The sequence below is a fragment of the Drosophila biarmipes genome, chromosome 3L, assembly GCF_025231255.1.
Source record: "Drosophila biarmipes strain raj3 chromosome 3L, RU_DBia_V1.1, whole genome shotgun sequence".
In the NCBI taxonomy this organism is placed as follows: Eukaryota; Metazoa; Arthropoda; class Insecta; order Diptera; family Drosophilidae; genus Drosophila; species Drosophila biarmipes.
Genome location: NC_066613.1, coordinates 5724586 through 5743566, shown reverse-complemented (window position 1 = coordinate 5743566; position 18981 = coordinate 5724586). Strand labels below are relative to the sequence as shown.

The 18981-nt window shown below is 43.2% G+C and overlaps 6 protein-coding genes across 7 annotated transcripts; 3 read left to right on the top strand and 3 right to left on the bottom strand.

The window, feature by feature from the left end:
* Positions 1 to 52: 52 nt before the first annotated feature.
* On the bottom strand, positions 53 to 1165 carry LOC108030914 (general odorant-binding protein lush). Its single transcript, XM_017104104.3, has 3 exons — positions 695 to 1165; positions 454 to 604; positions 53 to 396 (listed from the first exon to the last, which is right to left on the bottom strand). The coding sequence occupies exons 1-3, from the start codon at positions 914 to 916 to the stop codon at positions 308 to 310; spliced, it is 462 nt and encodes a 153-aa protein (XP_016959593.1). The 5' UTR covers positions 917 to 1165; the 3' UTR covers positions 53 to 307.
* A 1684-nt stretch (positions 1166 to 2849) lies between these two features.
* LOC108030862 (trypsin-1) lies at positions 2850 to 5981 on the top strand. The gene is made up of 5 exons (XM_017104007.3): positions 2850 to 3401; positions 3715 to 3863; positions 3924 to 4060; positions 4772 to 5345; positions 5575 to 5981. The coding sequence occupies exons 1-5, from the start codon at positions 3314 to 3316 to the stop codon at positions 5845 to 5847; spliced, it is 1221 nt and encodes a 406-aa protein (XP_016959496.2). The 5' UTR covers positions 2850 to 3313; the 3' UTR covers positions 5848 to 5981.
* Positions 5866 to 10242, bottom strand: LOC108030861 (lon protease homolog, mitochondrial). 2 transcript variants are annotated; one of them, XM_017104004.3, is made up of 9 exons: positions 9787 to 10242; positions 9115 to 9370; positions 8594 to 9050; positions 8408 to 8537; positions 8047 to 8351; positions 7567 to 7989; positions 6774 to 7502; positions 6300 to 6489; positions 5866 to 6237 (listed from the first exon to the last, which is right to left on the bottom strand). In XM_017104004.3, the coding sequence occupies exons 1-9, from the start codon at positions 10129 to 10131 to the stop codon at positions 6004 to 6006; spliced, it is 3069 nt and encodes a 1022-aa protein (XP_016959493.3). In that variant the 5' UTR covers positions 10132 to 10242; the 3' UTR covers positions 5866 to 6003. The 2 variants fall into 2 exon arrangements, with proteins under 2 accessions (XP_016959493.3, XP_016959494.3); XM_017104005.3 differs by having other exon boundaries at positions 8594 to 8996; positions 9787 to 10241.
* Positions 10243 to 10818: 576 nt separating this feature from the next.
* On the top strand, positions 10819 to 11764 carry LOC108030856 (uncharacterized). The gene has a single exon (XM_017103998.3). The coding sequence runs from the start codon at positions 11018 to 11020 to the stop codon at positions 11726 to 11728; it is 711 nt and encodes a 236-aa protein (XP_016959487.1). The 5' UTR covers positions 10819 to 11017; the 3' UTR covers positions 11729 to 11764.
* A 302-nt stretch (positions 11765 to 12066) lies between these two features.
* Positions 12067 to 17157, bottom strand: LOC108030855 (trafficking protein particle complex subunit 8). Its single transcript, XM_017103997.3, has 8 exons — positions 16924 to 17157; positions 16413 to 16574; positions 15431 to 16355; positions 15121 to 15369; positions 14600 to 15062; positions 13630 to 14542; positions 13146 to 13571; positions 12067 to 13086 (listed from the first exon to the last, which is right to left on the bottom strand). Exons 1-8 carry the CDS (start codon positions 17087 to 17089, stop codon positions 12431 to 12433), a joined length of 3960 nt encoding a protein of 1319 aa, XP_016959486.2. The 5' UTR covers positions 17090 to 17157; the 3' UTR covers positions 12067 to 12430.
* A 429-nt stretch (positions 17158 to 17586) lies between these two features.
* Positions 17587 to 18775, top strand: LOC108030802 (histone chaperone asf1). Its single transcript, XM_017103887.3, has one exon. It carries the CDS (start codon positions 17924 to 17926, stop codon positions 18572 to 18574), a length of 651 nt encoding a protein of 216 aa, XP_016959376.1. The 5' UTR covers positions 17587 to 17923; the 3' UTR covers positions 18575 to 18775.
* The last annotated feature ends 206 nt before the right edge of the window (positions 18776 to 18981 follow it).

The window sequence follows — 18981 nt, the reverse complement described above, 5'->3', positions numbered from 1 at the left end:
CTAAGTTTGAATGCGTTGCTGAGCCAATTGAGTATTCATAAATTACAAAGTGTATAAGTGTGCGTAATGCGAATATAAAACTGTTGTATTTAGTTAACAATATCAGCAATAAAGTGTAACAATGTTTGAAATCAACAAGGGCTCTGAATTCTTTGAGATGTTCACGTCTATAACATCAAAATGGTTTGTAAAATACGAACTTAATTTATATAGTTGTTCGAATACGTTAATATTAATTTAAACGTTTTTCGGAACAACTGATACATTGTTTATGTGTGTTGTTTCGTTTGGTGTTCCGAAATTCGTCCTAAGGCCACATAAACTTCCCTTCGGCGTTCTCAGCCAAGCACTTGGCTGTTTGGTAGACCCTCTCGCACGATTCCTTAAAAGCTTTATCTGCAAGGATCAAGTTAACGAATCGTCCTAGTGCCTTGGATGGATGCCTATACTTACGGGCATCTCTGCAAGCCTCAACGGATTTCTTGGACATCTCTATCATTTCCGTCGGCACCAGGTGCGGAAGCTGCGCAAGGGCCTTTGCCGCGTTGAACTCTCCCTTCTTATTTACGGTGCCCGCCATTAAGGACACACACTTTGTGTAGCACTACAAGGGGAAGTAGTTGACTTTATAAGTGCTATCACAGTTGCAAATCTAATCGCCCACGTCGGACATACACCTCTCTTACATACTCACCATGAGATCCTGCGACGGCGGAAAATTAAAATCCCCCACGCGAAGCCGATCGAGATCTTCTATGTTAAGCTTAAACTTCGGCGCACAACCATTCCGGATCATATCCAGCGAGGCCAAAAACTGGTCCATCGTCATGGCTGTCCCAGGATCTGGCAAGAGGAGGCCCAAAACTGCCAGGACGATGGTCAGAACGGAGGAAGAGCGTTGCCTCCAATGCCTCATGGTGGCGGGAACGGAATACGACGACTAGCCAACGAGGCGGAGGCCTTTATAGGCTGCCCATGTGGGCTGGACAGTTGGCTATCACGTTTGTAGCTCTGGTAATTAAACAACGCACTTGCACGCCATTTTCACCTAATAACTAACTGACACCCGAAACTATTCATGGGTCTTAAAGGAAGTTTCGCTTCTGAATATAATGATAACAAATAATTTTGAGAGCAATGCAACGTTTAAAATAAACGGATTAATGGGCACTTGCATAAACATAATATATTATCCTATGACTCCATTTCCATTTCATTATGTTGACTTCAACTAACGACGAAATCTCTCCGAGAAATGCGTAAGGGAAACAAGATGTTATTTTAGTTACATTACGCATTTCATTAAACATTTTCATTTTAAAATAAAACATTTAATTCCTTTTATAGGAAGTAAAATTGGCATCAATATGGCCCAGAATTGATAAGAATGTATACCCTTGCAGTTATAAGAAATAATCAACGTTAGTAACACCATGTGACATTTTTTAGGATTGTTGCTAGCTTCAGTGATATTAAACAAAGCAAGTTATTTCATAATTTCTCTGACCGTTTTTTGACAGCTATATGTTAAAGTCGTCCGATGTTTATTAAATTTAATTCGAAATTCTTGAAAATATAAAAAATGATATTCCCAATGTTATATTATATATTATATCAAAAACACCGAAGCTATTATTTGTATCATATTATTTTCCCACCAATAATCCGATCATTCGTATGGCAGCTTTATGATTTAGTCGTCCGATTTTGATAAAATTTAATTCGAAATTGAGAACTAATTAAAAGTTATTATTTCCAGGCGTATGTGGTGTTATTTTTTAAAAAAACACCAAAGATATATATTTTTTAAATTTTTTTCCGATAATTTCTGTGGAAGCTAAAAGATATAGCTATACTTACTGCAATAGAAAAAAGACTTTTGAGACTGAGAGACTAGTTTGCGTAGAAACGGATGGCTAGATCGACTCGTCAAGTGATGCGGAAACGACTTTTTCACTGCGCTGCAAACTTCTGACTGAAATCAATATACCATTTGCAAGGGTATAAAAATTAATTGAGAATAATAATGGACAACATTTTAGGACATGCTTGACCTAACATTTAAAAATTGACTAAAAGTTAATTCTGGGCACTGCCTGAATTAACTTTTTTATCCCGGGCCACGAGCAGTCTAATAGTGTAGGTCATCGTGGCCTTAAAACTATTGTATTTTACCCAAAAATATTAATGAAGAACAACAAACATAATAAATTAAGGTCATGTACATATGCACTAAAGTTGGGTAATTAAAAAAGGTTATATATTTACTCATGATAGTAATATATTTTAATTATGGTAATTCTTTATTTTTACTAAATAATTTTTCAAATAACTCAATACCTTATCTCCCTAAAAAACAAAATAAAAAAAATATTTTTTTTGTCCGCGGTGGAAATCGGCCTCTTTCGGGGGTTCTTCATTTCAGGCCATACATAGAATAAGGTTTAACCCAATTTTACATGGATTTTAGGCCTTTTTTGACATTTTAGGTAATTTATTGTCTGTGTTCCTTACTAGAAAAAATTTCAATTGGATAGCTACAATTTATATTTCACCAAACTCAAAGGATTGAAATTATTCATAATTGAATTCTCTGCAAAAAGAGTCAATCTTACATCACGAAACTTTTATGATTCCGGTTTTCTCATGCAGTTGATTTATTATTGTTTTGATGTGCAAGCGTCAGAAGGCAATTAAATAGAGAATATAAGTTGTATACTTATAAAATCTTTCTAAGTAATTCGGAGATGTTACTCTACGGAATCAAAACCCACCGAACCGGATCATTTGCGATGCACATCACGTTTTCCTCGGAGAATCCGAGTGGATCATCGTGATCATGGGCGGTAGGTCGCCCTGGAGTCATGTTGCCAAACTGTTGCCAGCAACATTAAGATAATACACGAAATTGGGCCCAAGCTCATAAGCATTAAAGGGGACCGGCATCCCAGTGCCTCGCTTTTCACCCTGGCGATAAGCCAAGAGCAGAAAGTACTCGGATTAATATTCGGGCGTTCGTAATATTCACTATTTAAGTGCGGTGCCCATCCCAAAAAGCTTTTGTCTGGGAACTGAGCTTAGGAGTACGCGACTCCCCTGAGAGCCGCTTCATTAGCCAGGAAAACCCAAAAGTGTCACCGCATTGAACAAGTTCAAAAGCAGTGTCCAAGGCAAATCGTAAGTCGAGCCGGTCTCAGCTCGTCGTCCATATCGGAGCAGTGCTCGTCGGAGAAGTGCACAGAGCAGAAGCGATTCAGCTGGCAACGGAAGCGGCACACGATAAAACCCAGTGCACTCGCGAAAATAACTCAAAATGAAGGCCTTTATTTGGGCTTTCGTGGTTTTACTGGGCTTCAGCGTGCAGCGTATACTCGCCAAAACAATAACCAGTGATTATATAGGTGAGATAACCCTAGGAATATCAATCATTCACAAGGAATTTTAAATCGAAATAAGTTCTCGTGCTTAAACAAAACTATTGTTATCAATTTGTTTGTTGTCTTAGTAGTTTTGAAACTCTGAATGCACTAACACATTGTCACAAGGTTGTCGATTTATTACCATGTTGGGGAAATCACAGCAGTAATCGTTGAGTATTCTTAGAAAGACACCCCTAAATTTGCACCCATTTCCCTATTTTTAAACACCTAAATCGAATTTTCCCGACCAAATATTTATAAATCAAAACATAAAACTAATCCATTTACCACCAAGACCTCCTCGACTTTAGCGATAACGACGAGTTTCAATGGGGAGAGTCCGAAAACCAGGTATATGAAAATCGCACTGGAGAAAATCAAGCCGTGAATTTTTTGACACGACATCGTCTAAACAAACGGCAAGCTCCTAACTCACAACTGCTGGTGAGTCATTCACAAAACTTAGGTATAGTGACTTTATACTTTGAAAATATGTAATCGCAGGAGAACAAGGATTACGGCCCATGTAGCACTCCTTTGGGTGAGTCCGGTCGATGTCGCCATATTATATACTGCCGCATGCCGGAACTTAAGAACGATGTCTGGCGCTTGGTATCCCAGCTTTGCATCATTGAGAAAAGGTATGAGAATCTTTAAATGTTTTTATTAAAGATCCGTAAATATTTTAGCCATTGTGCAAGTTGAAAAAGAATTCCATTTTAAGGTCTCAATGGGTAACCCATTAAAAAAAATCTCGGTGTCTCAGAAATCTTTTCAAAGTCATGTGGACGATTTAATAAGAACTCTTCCTGACCACATTCATTAAAACTCTGCACTGGTGTTTAAGTTTTTTATAAACGTAGCAAACGTTAAATGCACATATATTTAGTTTACTCATTTCCAATGGTAAAGAAAATCGTAATTCATAAAGCCATTCTTCGGAGAGAAATTAAAATCATAAAAATAATTATATATAATTATAATTATTATATGAAATGCATAAGTTCAATTTCAAAGAAAGAAGACTTTTGGGAAACTTTTAGTCCGGTAGCTTTAAAACTTAGATACTATTTTGCGTAGAAACGGACGGACAGACAGACGAACGGACAGACGGACATGTCTAGATCGACTCGTCTAGTGATGCTGATCGCCTTCACTGCTTTGCAAACTTCTGACCGAAAATCCCAGAGAATTGAAGAAAATAACTCCAAGTTACAGAAAATTTTGGGCTGTCGTGGTTGACTTACAAATGTTAACCTTGATGTGATACATTTTTACCAGTGCGAAACGAAAGAGAAACAAACATTTTTATAAATCTCCCTAGCTGCAGTTAAATTAATTGCTTACCTCAGCTCCATAGGCATTTGCTGCACTGACCAGTCGACGAGCAACCGCTTTAGTCCGCAGATCGTAACCAATCCGGATGAGCCTCGCATCGTCAATAAGCCGGAGCAGCGAGGTTGTGGGATTACCACCAGGCAGTTCCCAAGGCTCACCGGCGGGAGGCCAGCCGAGCCGGACGAGTGGCCCTGGATGGCGGCTCTTCTGCAGGAGGGCTTGCCCTTCGTGTGGTGCGGTGGGGTCCTGATCACCGATCGCCATGTTCTCACTGCCGCTCACTGCATCCACAAGAAAAATAAGGAGGACATCTTCGTGCGTCTGGGCGAGTACAACACTCATATGCTGAATGAGACTAGAGCGAGGGATTTCCGCATCGCCAACATGGTGCTTCACATCGATTACAACCCACAGAACTACGACAACGATATTGCTATTGTCAGGATCGACAGAGCCACTCTTTTCAACACCTATATCTGGCCGGTTTGCATGCCGCCTATCAACGAGGATTGGGCGGAAAGGAACGCGATTGTCACCGGTTGGGGTACCCAGAAATTTGGGGGACCCCATTCCAATATTCTAATGGAGGTTGGTTAATCCACATTTCATTTTTCATGGTATATAGACTGTTTATTCATATGTTGTACATATGTTGTATTCCTGAATTTCTGATTTTCAATTTTTTTATATAACAATTAATAAAACATTTTGTTCGTAAAATAGTAATTCAGGATTTCATATTTTCATGATATAAAAATCAAACATTTACCAGCAAATATTGATTTATTTTAATACAAATATAACTTTACGACTTCAGGTCAACTTGCCGGTGTGGAAACAGTCTGACTGCCGAGCCTCCTTTGTACAGCATGTTCCGGACACCGCCATGTGCGCCGGATTTCCGGAAGGAGGTCAGGACTCCTGTCAAGGCGATAGCGGCGGCCCACTGCTGGTACAACTACCTAACCAACGATGGGTCACCATCGGCATAGTGTCCTGGGGCGTGGGATGTGGAGAGCGTGGTCGTCCGGGAATTTATACACGCGTGGATCGTTACCTGGACTGGATTCTGGCCAACGCAGATGTCTAAAACATACGCAGTACTGTCTTCAGTTCGTCAGTACATTCAATTTACTTGGCATTAGGTTTAACAAATGCTATGGTCTAAATACACTAATTATCCTGATAACGATCGATATCAATAAAAACTATGAACACCCGGAACACCCCCAAGCTTAAGCTACGATTAAGGCCATGTCGCCGACTTGGCAGCGGCCGCGCTGGAAATCTTCTGCAGCGGCTCCTGCTCAACTACATTATTGGTAGTCGTTTCGGCATCGGAAAAGGCTATCTTGTAGACATCCTCGTAGGTCTCAGCAAAGTGTACCTCCAGGCCTTCGGTAATGTATGTGGGTAACTCCTCGAAGTCCTTCTTGTTATCCACCGGCAGGATTAGACAGTTGACACCACTACGACGGGCCTGGATAAAAAAGATTTACCATTTTAACAAGAATCGCTTGATTGTTTTTGCCTTTAACATACAGCAATGGTCTTCTCTTTGATTCCACCCACAGTCAGAACCTTTCCCTTCAGGGACACTTCGCCAGTCATAGCCACATCTTGTCGGACCTTCTTTCCTGTGGCCAACGAAACCAAGGCTGTGATGATAGTGATTCCAGCACTGGGGCCATCCTTCGGAGTGGCACCTTCGGGAACATGGAGGTGGATGTGTCTAAAAATAAAGTATATATTTAAATAAATATTTAAAGAACTCAATTAAAAAAAAATTTTGTAATGTTTTGAAACTTTAATATTAAATTATTATTAATGCCATCATGTATGAATGTGTTTGAGCAAAAATATTTTAAATAATCCAATGATGTAGGCCGCATAGTTCAATATGTGATGGAAAAAAATTTATTTTATTTAACTCAGAAGAATCTAGCTATCGTTGAAAAGTAGGAATTGTTCTTTTGTTAAGTTCCTGTTTCATGATTACTCCTCTTGTATACTTACTCCTGCTCCAGGAACAAATTCTTAGGTTCCACTACATTTAAGAAGTTGCGCGCCACTGTCAAGGCTATTTGGGCTGACTCCTTCATGACATCACCCAAATTTCCAGTGATGTGGAGAGTGCCTCCAGCAGCAGCCGAATCGGCCTTTTCGCCATGGCGAATGTGGCGCCGGGAGGTCTCAATGTACAGCGATGAGCCGCCCATGGCCGTCCACGCCAAACCCATGACCACGCCCACAGGGGTGGTGGCGTACATGCGATCTGAACTGAAGATCTGCTTGCCCAGGAATGTGGTCAGGTTATCAGCATTCACCGGGAAGTGCTCGCCCTCTTTCTTGACCAGGCGGAAAGCCACCTTGCGTATAACTTTCTCGATGTGTTTTTGAAGATTTCGTACACCGGATTCCCGGCAATAACTGCGGATCAGCATGTTTAAGGCATCCTCGGTAATGTTAATCTGCTTATCCGTCAATCCGCAGTCCTTCATGGCCTGAGGCATGAGGTACTGACGAGCGATGGCGATCTTTTCCTCAGCCACATATCCAGACATCTCAATCAACTCCATGCGATCCCTTAAGGGCTCGGGGATGGTGTCAATCACATTTGCTGTGCAAATAAAAAGCACTCGAGAGAGATCTACTGGCACATCCAGATAGTGATCCAGGAAATTAGCATTCTGCTCGGGATCAAGAAGCTCAAGCAATGCCGAGCTGGGATCTCCCTGATAACCTCTGAAAATCAGAATAATTACTTAATTACATTACATTCTAGTTTGAAGATAAACCTGTTACTTACTTGCCGATCTTGTCTACCTCATCGATGAGTACAAGGGGGTTCTCAATCTTGGTTTTCTTGAGACACTGAATTAGCTTTCCCGGCATGGCGCCCACATAGGTGCGACGATGTCCCTTGATTTCGGCCACATCTGTCATTCCGCCCACGCTGAATCGGAAGTACTCGCGATTCAAAGCGCGGGCAATCGACTTGGCTATGCTTGTCTTGCCCACACCAGGTGGTCCATGGAAGCACAAAATCTTTCCCTGCGTAGTACCCTTCAGAGAACTGACGGCAATAAACTCCAAAATACGCTTCTTTATGTCTTCCATGCCGTAGTGATCGTTGTTCAGTATCTCGGTGGCCTTCTCCAGACAGAGGTTTTCGGTGCTTATAACTCCCCAAGGCAAAGAAGTGAGCCAGTCGAGGTAATTGCGGGTTACACTGGAAATTAAAGGGGATGCTAGTGATGCGAAATTCACGCGGAAAAGAAGAGCTTACTTAAACTCAGAGCTGTGGCTTTCAAGGAAGTTCAGTTTGGTCAGCTCCTCGTCGATAACCGTCATTATGCTCTCGGGAACGATTTTATCCTTAAGTTTTTCTCTATACTTTTCGCCTATGGCATCCTTGTCGTCTTTTTCGATTCCAAGTTCTTTTTTGATAACTTTCAGTTGTTCTTGCAGTATATATTTACGATGCTGCTGCTTAACTTTTTCCTCTACTTCGCGACCAATTTTTTGTTGCAGTCTCGAGAGCTCGAGTTCCTTTTTGAGTAGAGTCAGGGCCAACTGCAGGCGTTCTGGGATCTGCAAATGTTTACTTGTTAAAATATACACTAGAGTAAATGCATAATTCAAACTACATCTGTTTCCTCAAGGATTTTCTGCAGCTCAGCTGGTTCTCCAGCGGAAAGGGATGCACCCAAATCACACAGATAAATGGGGTTGTCGACAACACGTTGGTTTTGATGCAGCATCTGCTGAAGACTCTCCCTGGAAGACAGCGTTGACTTGAATAAGCATGAAATACACTATATTACTAGGCTTACCTATACAAGGGGTTCATCGTGATAATATCTCGGAGGGTCTTAATTATTTCCTGAGTCAACGCTTTGACCTCTTCAGTTTGTTTGTAAGCCGGTTGCTTAATATTTTCCACTTCCACAATTAGTACAGGTGGTGCGCTGGGCGCTGATTGTGTGGCTTCCCCTTCGGCCCCTGCCTGGGATTCAACTTGCTTTCCTTCCGTAGGCGGTTTGGGCGAATTCTCACACTCAACTTGGCCAGATTTGAGAGGCGGCTCCAGGGTCTGGTTTTGCACCATTTCCTCAGCGGCCACCGATTCGCGAGATTTTCCAGCCCGACTTCTGGGTAGTCGGCCACGTGGCTTACGAGATGGGTCGGCTCTTGATTTTGGTGCCTCCTCCGCTCGATCAGTCGTTTGATCTTCAGCTGGGATTTGTAATTTTATATTAAATAGTGGATAATGCAAAGTTGTCATTTTCACTAAGAGCAGAAACATATGTCACATATTTGGGCGCTTAGTGTGTGGTCTAAACAACTTGCTTACCGGGCTTGGGGGGTGGGACATCCTCGACGACCTGGCCAGTTATCCGAATACGACGGTGCGCCACCACAACCATACGCAGCTTGTCACCCAGATCCTGCAGCTCTTGGATCTGCGCAAATGTACCCATACTGTAGACATCATCCAAATTGTGGATCAGCTCCTCTTCGCCATCTGATTTCTTAAGAAAGACCCCTACATAGGGTTGGTTTAGCTTGACTTTGCGACGCAGCAGATCCATGATGATGGGATTGGAAACCTAGTTATATATTTAAAAAAGTTTTCTTTTAAAAGTTAGTTTATGTGAGGAAGGCCTAGCTTTATCTTATCGTTCGAAACACCTTTCCAGAACATTCACTTTAGACAAAGTACTATAAATGGTTATATGAAATATCTTAAAAATCATGAACAATGTGAGACATTTTTTCTTGTTCCATCACTGTAAGGTAAGGTTTTAAGTACGCTTAAAAAATTTATATTTTCCTTAAAATTGGTATGACTACCATATTATGAAAATAAAAGCACCTTTGCTAAATGTTTCTTCAACAGCACTAAGACTTTTGTTTTGTTAACACAATATACCCTGTCCATAAGTTGTTATGGTACTTCTTCAGTTGCAATAATAGACACTTCAATTAGAAACTATAACTTGTGTTAGAGACGTGATAGTATTACCTCTACAATCTTCATGAAGCGCGGAAAGAGGGGATTCTTTCGCATGGCCAACAGCGGGACATGTGGCCACACATCCGGCACCGCAACAGTGGCCGGCAACTGGGCTTCCCGATCGGACATTAGCTCGGGATTATGACCGTCCATGAGATCCTCGTCGGAGTCGTCCCGCTTGCGGCTGTAGAAACGTTGGACCATCATGTTTGCTCCATGAAATCGCTGGAGGTGCGTCGCCCGAACCCGGCAGCATTGCACCAGGGAACTCTGGGCGGGACGGTTGCGGGTCCACACCGACGACGAGGCGATGCTCCGCATCATAGGACGCACTCGGATAGCGCGGGCTAGCATTTCGATCGCAGTTCCCACTCGCAATTTACTTAGAAATAACTAGAAATAGTATAAAAACAATTTGCAGTCCAAATGTGTGGGGAGTGATTATGTGACGGAACGGCTGGTAAAATAGAGCTGGGTATCTATTCACGATAGTATCGAATGATAGTGTCTTGCGAGTAACTATCGTTTTTAGGTTCGAAAATATATGATGTATGAATGATAGGAGAAAAATCATTTTGTTATTCAACTTTTTCAGAATCTTTAAAAATTTTTTAGTACAACATACAAATTTTATTTCCATTTTTCAACCAACTTATTAGTTACAAAGCGGTTAGTAAAACCGGGAAAAAGAAACAATTAACATGGATAAATAACAGAGAAAAAATTAACTTGTTCTGAATATTTACTTAAAAACCATCGATAAATTCGATATTTCGATTTGATATGTTGTCAGTGCTGGGAAACTTTTCCGGGTGCTGCTGCACAGTGGGACGAGTTGAATTCTCATTTGATTTTGTAAACCATTTCTTGAATGTTAATAACGTGAATTCCGTCAAAAATTTAAACTAATAGAAAAAGGCGTACCTAAAATAGAGGAATATATATACACATTTCACTACCCTGAAAATTTGTAAGTCCCTTTGAATCTTGGGAGTACATTTTAACAAAGTAATTTTTGTTCTACTACTCAAAGTTTGTTTTTGAAAAATAAAATAATGACTTACTTTCGTAATCTGATTCTATTCCTGCCAAGCTAGTATAAATAGTTCAGTTTTTATTTTGCCAATGTTTAGTTCTTTTAACTCCACTGTGTAATCAGTGTTGATAACCGGCGAAAAACAAACGGCGGACGGGACGACGGCATTGACGATTTTAGAAAAGTATTTAACTGTATTTAACCATGGTTTCCCGATTTGATCAACAGAAGACCAAGCACCAGCTCTTCCACGTGTCCCTCAGCCTGGCCACCATCCTGATCTGCATGGCGTACATGCAGTATCGGCGGAACTGGGCGCATCTCGGCAGCTTCTGGGATTCTTTGGTGGTCCCGATTGTTTTTCTCGGTGAGCTTCTGAAAGTTATACTGGCCCGCTTCTATGGGAAAGTTGAGGATGGCGTCCTGACTGTTAAACAGCGCCAGAAAAAGGCCTCGTACTTTACACCGCGGGAGCTCCTCGGGGGATTCACTCTGCAGTTTCTTTGCACGCTGCTTTACGCCTTTATCTGCATCATTTTGGGAGCCCCGGTGCTGGGCAACTACGAGCAGACCTTTGTCCTGGCCTTACTTATGACACTGCTGACGGTGTCGCCAACTGTTTTCCTGCTCGGGGGCGGCGGAGCCCTCCAGGTTTGCTTCTGTGAGAAGCCGGACTTTGTGACCAAGTGCGAGGATACGGCGCTGAACCTGTTTAAGTACAATGCGCTGGGCGGGATTCTGGGCGCCTGGGCCGGAAGTGTGGTAGCTCCTCTAGACTGGGGACGCGACTGGCAGGCATACCCTATTCCGAATGTGATTGGAGCACTATTGGGCAGCGCTCTGGGTAACATATACGCCTGTACACACGTCCTTTATGCCACGGCCCGTGTTTATATGAGCAAGAAACGCACTTAAACCTTGCAATAAATGCTATTAATCCTGCCACCAAGATTATTACGTTGCGCTGCCTCTGAATTCCACACACTCATCCACTAAGAACCACGTCATCATCTCGACTAGTCAGCAGCTTAGGAACTACCAAAAAGCAATTAACAATTTAAAGTTACATATTTAAGCATTTTACTAGTGTAGTATTAAATTCTTTTTAAATCAATCAATTAATAAACTAACATGAATTTAACCACAATGCGCCAAAGACACTTCCTAGAACCCAAAAACCTTTTCCACTATTTCATGTGATCTGATGAAACCACTTTTAAGTAGGTAATATAATATAATAATATTATATAATATTTGAATATAAACATAAGTAAGACATTTCATTTAATTGAAGTTTTAGCCCTAAACATACCAAAAGTAGTTTTAAATGGATTAATAAATTCATTTCGCTACTTTCAACAAAATGAGAGATAAAACTGTCACCGAAAAACTTTTTTAAATATCGCGCCTTCAAATGTTTAGTTCGTGAGATCTAAATTTTGTCCAGGCATGCTTTCTGATCAAGAAAATAGGCAAACCTACGTCCTTTAAGAACCGATTATTTGATCAATTTCGGTCACTTCAGATCAACATAAGGATTTAAAAACACATATATAGCATCTCATAACTGGTCGACAGGCACACATAATGATTGACAGACACAAGGTGACGAATATTTTAAGCTTTAACTGCCATCACAAAGTTCTCATCCTCCAGAAGGCACCGTTGGCCCACATAGTTATCGTTAGGCTCCCAATAGTCTTCTTCATCAGCGTTAGCCAAGGGTTGCCATGCCTCCTCATTGTTAACCGCTCCCTCTGGAAGTGGGAATTCCCGACCGTTATATATGCAGTCGTCAGGGGATTGTCTTTTTCTTTGAAAAGCTCCTATGGGAGCCGCCGGACAGTGACCTGTTTCATAGAGTTTATATAGCTTAATGAAGTGCTGGCCACAGGCCAACCGCTGACCCTCTTCCCTGGCCACCAGAGCACTCCAACTTAGGGCCAAAGTGGCGTGTGGCACATAGCCAGCGATGCTAGCGTTGAACTCTTCCGTAGAGATATTTGTATTGAAATACACTGTCTCCTCGTTAGTAAGAAAACTTTGCGGTTCATGTATCGTCGGCATGTGCTGATCAACTTGCTGGGCGTGCTGGGCAGGCAGGATCTTCAAATGGGAAAGACGCGTTTGCAGTAGAGAATTGATCAATGGAATGTCTTGGAATTCTTCTTTTTTGTCCCTTTCTTGTAAGCGACACTGGAAATTGCAGCAAATGGAAGACTTGAGGCACTGTGCTCCCGCTTGTCCAGAGCAGACTCCCATACTGTTCATAACTATAAAAAATATATCGAATTTAAAAAGCATTTCTTTCAATAAAGCATTCCGTACTTACTGTATAGCTTATCTGGATTTAAGTTAAACTCCTTGGAGTACAAGGAAATAGAGTTGACATACACCTCCGTTCCTTCTGCCGCATGCTGATTCTTAACATTTATATCCAGACCCAGTTCATTCGTAACAGCGTTGCTAACTACACAAGTAGCGTCGGCCTGCAGGCAATTTTCAACCTGCAGTTGCCAAATATGCCGAACCAAGCGATATTTTATCGGTGCAGTAGTTCCTGCCGGTAAGGAGTAATAAAAGAGGAGGCGTAGGGTAAAAGGTCCTGCTTGATGGGGAGCCTGCAGCCACATGGAGATGGTTTGCGCCTGCTGGGCATCTAAGGCAGCTTGGCCAGGGCGCTGTAGCAAGCGGTAAACTCGTTGTCCACGTATTTCCTTGTCTTTCACAAGTTTGTCATTTGACAGGTTGCGAAGGGCTACGAAACAATGTGACACATAAATAAATATCCCGAATATCAAATATTCTTTACTCACAACTCATTATTGCTAGTGGCATTTGGCTGTGATGATCCAAGAGTGAAACGCAGCGCGGATTATCGCATCCCAAGTAGATCTCCTCAATTGGAGCAATTCCCAGATTCCGAAGGGTGACATGAACCGGTATAATTTCACCAGCCAACAGGTTACTGGGGACAGGAGTGAAGCTTACACTCATGGCAGGCAATTGGGGGACCAACTTAATTGTTAATCTATTGTCCAAAACAGTCTGCGAGGACTGCTTGGCATTGTGAGGTCTGATCTTCTGCGTTTCGAACTGCAGGGTACCAAGGAGACTGGCTGCAGGATCAGCACTGGCTGCCACTCGGCAAACTACTCCCAGAACGTTTAGGCGTCCAGTCAACTTTGGAGTAAGCTTAAAGTGCAAAGTTTCTTCAGCCTGTTCGGCCAGTTTAATGGAAGCAACGCAACTCGTTTTAATTGCTGCGCCAACGGCGATTTTGCTGGCACTATCCGATGATTCCTCATAAATGCAAGCGTTGGATAGCACCTCCTCATTGTCCAGGGTTAGTTTCCAAAGCAGATCTATCTCGGAAAGGGCTATGCCACATCGAACGCTATTTGAGAGGCTCACAGCCAGCTCGATGGGTTCACCCTGTACTGCAACAGGAGTTTCCAATGCAGGTTGCTGCTTGGTGTACAAATATCTTGAGGGCTTAAAAACGAATGGCTTATTATTGGCAGCCGTGATTACGAGCATCTCCTCAATTTTGTTCCAAATGGGCTCATCTGCCGTCAATTTGGAGTTGATGTCTATATTGGTGGCTGGCACCTGAGGTGCCACAGCCGATGGTGATTGCACTAGGGTAAGAACACGAACGGAAGATTGCACTACTTGGGGTAAGGCATGTGGTAGTAAGCCCAGTTCAGGACTTCGTTTCACCAGTTCCTTATGATATAATATAAATTAATGTCAAAGTATTTGGAATTGTTATTATAATCTTACGTTTTGCGTCTGAATATACTCTTTTAGGAAGCTGGTCTGCTGCTGCGCACTTTGAAGGCTACCAGGTCTCAGTAAATGGGCAAAGGAGCGACTAGCCTCCTCAAGTTGTTTTAGCATATAGGCCTGCTTTGCCACCGTATACTGAATGTGATCCTCAGCCAAGCTCCACTCGCGCTTTTGGAATACCTGGTAGGCCTGACGATAGCAACGATATGCATGCTTTCGTTGGCCTGCGCGGGAATAACGATTTCCGGCCAGCACAATATGAAAAGCATACTTTCTATGCATGGGCGGCTGAGTCACCAGGAAACAGTATGCTGCCTGTTCCAGCAACAGGGCTGAGCGAAGATCTGACTCCTCATTGGTCATTCGAATCAATTGCTTGGCTACTTCGCTGTACAGCCGCGCTGTCTTTAGACATTCCATGCTTAACAGGGTTGCTCTAGTGGCAAATTGCTGTAATCTGTAATAAAACATCAGAAGTTGCTCAAAAGATCAAAAAAACTCATAATTTAACATACTTGCACACTGTGAGATAACACACAATTGCATCCTCCATATAGTCATAGGTTTTTCTTTGAGCAGTACCCAACATGAATGCGGATAGAGCCGCCATTTCCAGGGCCCCCGCGTAGTATTGCCAGGCCGAGTCCGCATTAAAGTCTCGCTTGGCTTGATGGTAGGCTTGGAATGCCAAATTGTAGTGGCCAAACATGAAATAGAGATCGCCTAACTTTCGAGTTTGCAGCTCCGCAGATTCGTTTGTGTAGCTGTGAACATGGAGTTTTGAAAAATAATGACACTTTTGAATTTTAGTAAGACCAATCTTACATGACTGCATTTTGATTGTTTGCTCCCGCTCCCGGCTTACTGGTGACGAACCAACGCTTCGTAGCGCTCAATAGGGACTTGCTGACGCCTTTTTTGTTGGTCACTCCCTCAGCAAGAATGGCCACGAGATGCTCAATATAGGGTATCAACGCACGTACAGCATAGTCCTGCACAAAGTGTCGGAGGTTGTCGATGTCCCGATTGGTCAGACATCCGCCGTGCGGAGCATCCGCCTCCAATTCATTCGCCCACACATTAGGGTTGATGGTTTGAGAGGCGATGCTCTCGCTGCTAATGCTGAATTTCGAATTAATCGCCTCTGTAGCGCTCTCCTGCATTGGACTCAGAGGATGCAACATGGCCAGATCGCTATCCTGAGCATGGGCTCCGTCCAGTAACTGCGACATCTGCATGGCAGGCATACTGATGACAGAAACGGCTTCCTGCGGCGATTTGGGTGCACTTAGATCGGTAGACGGTAGGTTCGCATCGCTTTTAGGTTGCCTTTTTATAAATGTTGCCCAGTGATCTGGAACCTCTGCAGCACTCTGGCCATCCAGAGAGTTAATGGACACCAGAAAACACTTGCTGTCCCCAAAGGTGGATTTGAGCAGCTCGAATCCCTGCTGCGCCTTGGATAAGTCCCCCTGGTTGGCCTCGTGCAACACCACATAACTATTTAGGACCTCTGTGGGATGGAACCACTTGGGCAGCTTCTGCGGCGTGATGCTCTGCATCTGCTGCACTCGTTGACCCAGTTTATGAGCCGTCTCCACTATTTGCGGATCCGCGCTGGAAAGCACCAGCAAGCAGCTCAGTAGATGGCGGGTGAACTCATGATCCGCCGGAAATTGCACAGTCAAAAATGTCTCCCGCCATTGTTCGAACCATGGTTCCGAGGTGGGCAAGTCGAGGTCTATGTCAGCTGGAGAAGGGAGGACTAGATTAGAAGGCATCACTTTTGTGTTAGGAGCTGGCTTACCTATAGTGGCCAGCCTGGTTTTGTCATTGTGGGCATTGGTCACCGACTCATTGAGCATCTTCCTTGCCAAAATGGTCTGCGGCGGCCGCCAGTCCACATCACAGAAGTTGAGGCGGAGTCCACGAACGGATACGCTCGTCCCGGAAACGTCCCGAAAGTGTGCTAGAAGTGGGTGGTATAAATGCATATTTACTTTTCAGACCCGGCTGCGGTAAGGTGCCATTTTGCCATTTTACTTGATTTTATCAAGATGATTAAATATGTACATAAGATGCAATGAAGTACACGACAGGACAGAATCGAATTTTAAGATAATGATATTCTCAGCCGCTTAACTGCTCCCCTGCATCAGAATACAAGATCGTAGCAGTTATTTCTTTGTTTTTAAACCCATTCAAGTTGTTGGATAACCGAGACAAATCTGTTGCAGAGATGTCCTATTTTTTTGGCCCCAGCTGTGCCTTGTTTACCTCACCTCACATCCACCCATTCCCCACCCCACTTCACCCACCATCATTTGGCAACTTTGCGAACGGCTGCAGGAGCTCCACGAAGGAGAGGTTGTTGCGGTGGCAGATCTCGTCCGCCTGCGGACTGGACAGCACGCCGATCAGCGGCGAGAAGATGTTCCGGATTATGTCGCGCGCATTGTAGTTCTGGCCCGTCAGGTGCAGCATTACTTCAACTATTTACAAAGAAAACCCAAGACACCTCGAACTGGGGGAGACACTAGAGCTGGAACTATAGCGAATTAACATCGATGCAATCGATTTTTCCAGATATCAGCCGGCAGTTAAATCCTATCGATTGTTTTATCGGGTTTGTTTTTATGCTTACACATCCATTACATTTTTAAGAGCTACTCTTTTTTAAAATTATTCAAATAATTAAAACCACACCTGATTCTGAAAAAAAGAGCTGCAAGTATCGGCGATTATTAGTTGGCCATTATTAAAAAACATGATCAAACGCAAGTATTTCCTTTCGCATGCCTTTTTCAAAGTAATTTTAGAATCATTTTCTAACGCAGTTATTAGCACAGGGTTGACAGTGTAATAGCCATCAGTTGACTCTAATAGTAGTAAATTTAATTAGAAAGTACCATCAATAAACTATCGCTATAGGCTATCGTTGCAGTTTGACATTCCGTCACTTGGCGTGGTGAGTTTTTCCCCACCACTTGCCTTGCAACACGGGCACACTGAAGCGCGGGAAAGCCATCAGCTGTCATCACAAATTTTGCAACGAAAGAAAGCGAACAAATTGAGATATATAAACGAAAAATTCGGCATAAAAAGTTTACAAACCTTACCCATCATATTGAAATATCAATCAGCTAGCATTACATCACGAAACGCAAGTATTTGGCGAGTGTTCTGCAGGTTGATTTCAACAAGGGGGCGCCATTTCTGCACAGAACAAAAGCAGAACCTGCTGAAAAAAGCGCGCCGTTGAAGGCGTCTGGAAAAACTCCGCCTCCGTTTTCCAATCCGCGAGGTACATTCACAGTCATGGCCAAGGTGCACATCACCAATGTGGTGGTGCTGGACAACCCCAGCAGCTTTTTCAACCCCTTCCAGTTCGAACTGACCTTTGAGTGCATCGAGGAGCTGAAGGAAGACCTCGAGTGGAAGATGATCTACGTGGGCTCCGCGGAGTCTGAGGAGCACGACCAGGTTCTAGACACCATATACGTAGGTCCGGTGCCCGAGGGACGACACATCTTCGTTTTCCAGGCGGATCCGCCGGATGTCAGCAAGATCCCCGAGCCTGATGCAGTGGGTGTCACCATTGTACTGCTCACCTGCTCCTATCGCGGCCAGGAGTTCGTCCGCGTGGGCTACTATGTGAATAACGACTATGCGGATCCAGAGATGCGCGAGAACCCGCCACCGAAGCCCCTTTTCGACAAGCTGACGCGCAACATCTTGGCCAGCAAGCCGCGTGTCACCCGCTTCAAGATAAACTGGGACTACGGGCACATCAACGGAAACGGCGTGGAGAACGGCCACGACGAGGAGATGGTCACCGATGGTCCGTCCACGTCGGAGGTGGCGTCAGTCGTAGTCCAACCGGAGGACGACAACAGTCTAGCCATGCCCATCGAGAACGGGATCAAGGCCCTGAACGAAAACTCCAACTCTCTGGCCATGGAATGTTGAGAGCTGCCGGCAGTCCAAACTATGACCACATCGACACCCACAGCCTCTCACTCACACAAACACACGCTGCTATGGTCGACGATTTGAGGGGATCCCCGATTCGGACACTTGTAGTAATCCTCGTCCCTCTATTTAAGTAACTAATTATTAAAACAACAAGTTAAATATATATGTATACATTAAATTAAATCCTAAAAGATACGCAATCTTTGTTTTCGATTTGATTTTAAAGCTTAATATGATTTTTTCGCAGTTTACCTTTCTAAAAAACACATCATTTCCACAAAGGAAACTCGAATGCCATTTCCTTGGAAAGATTTTTGTAATGAAGAATTTCACAATGTATGCTTTATCAACTTAGAGAAGTTTGCCTCTAATCGAATTTAAAATTTGTGTATATATATACA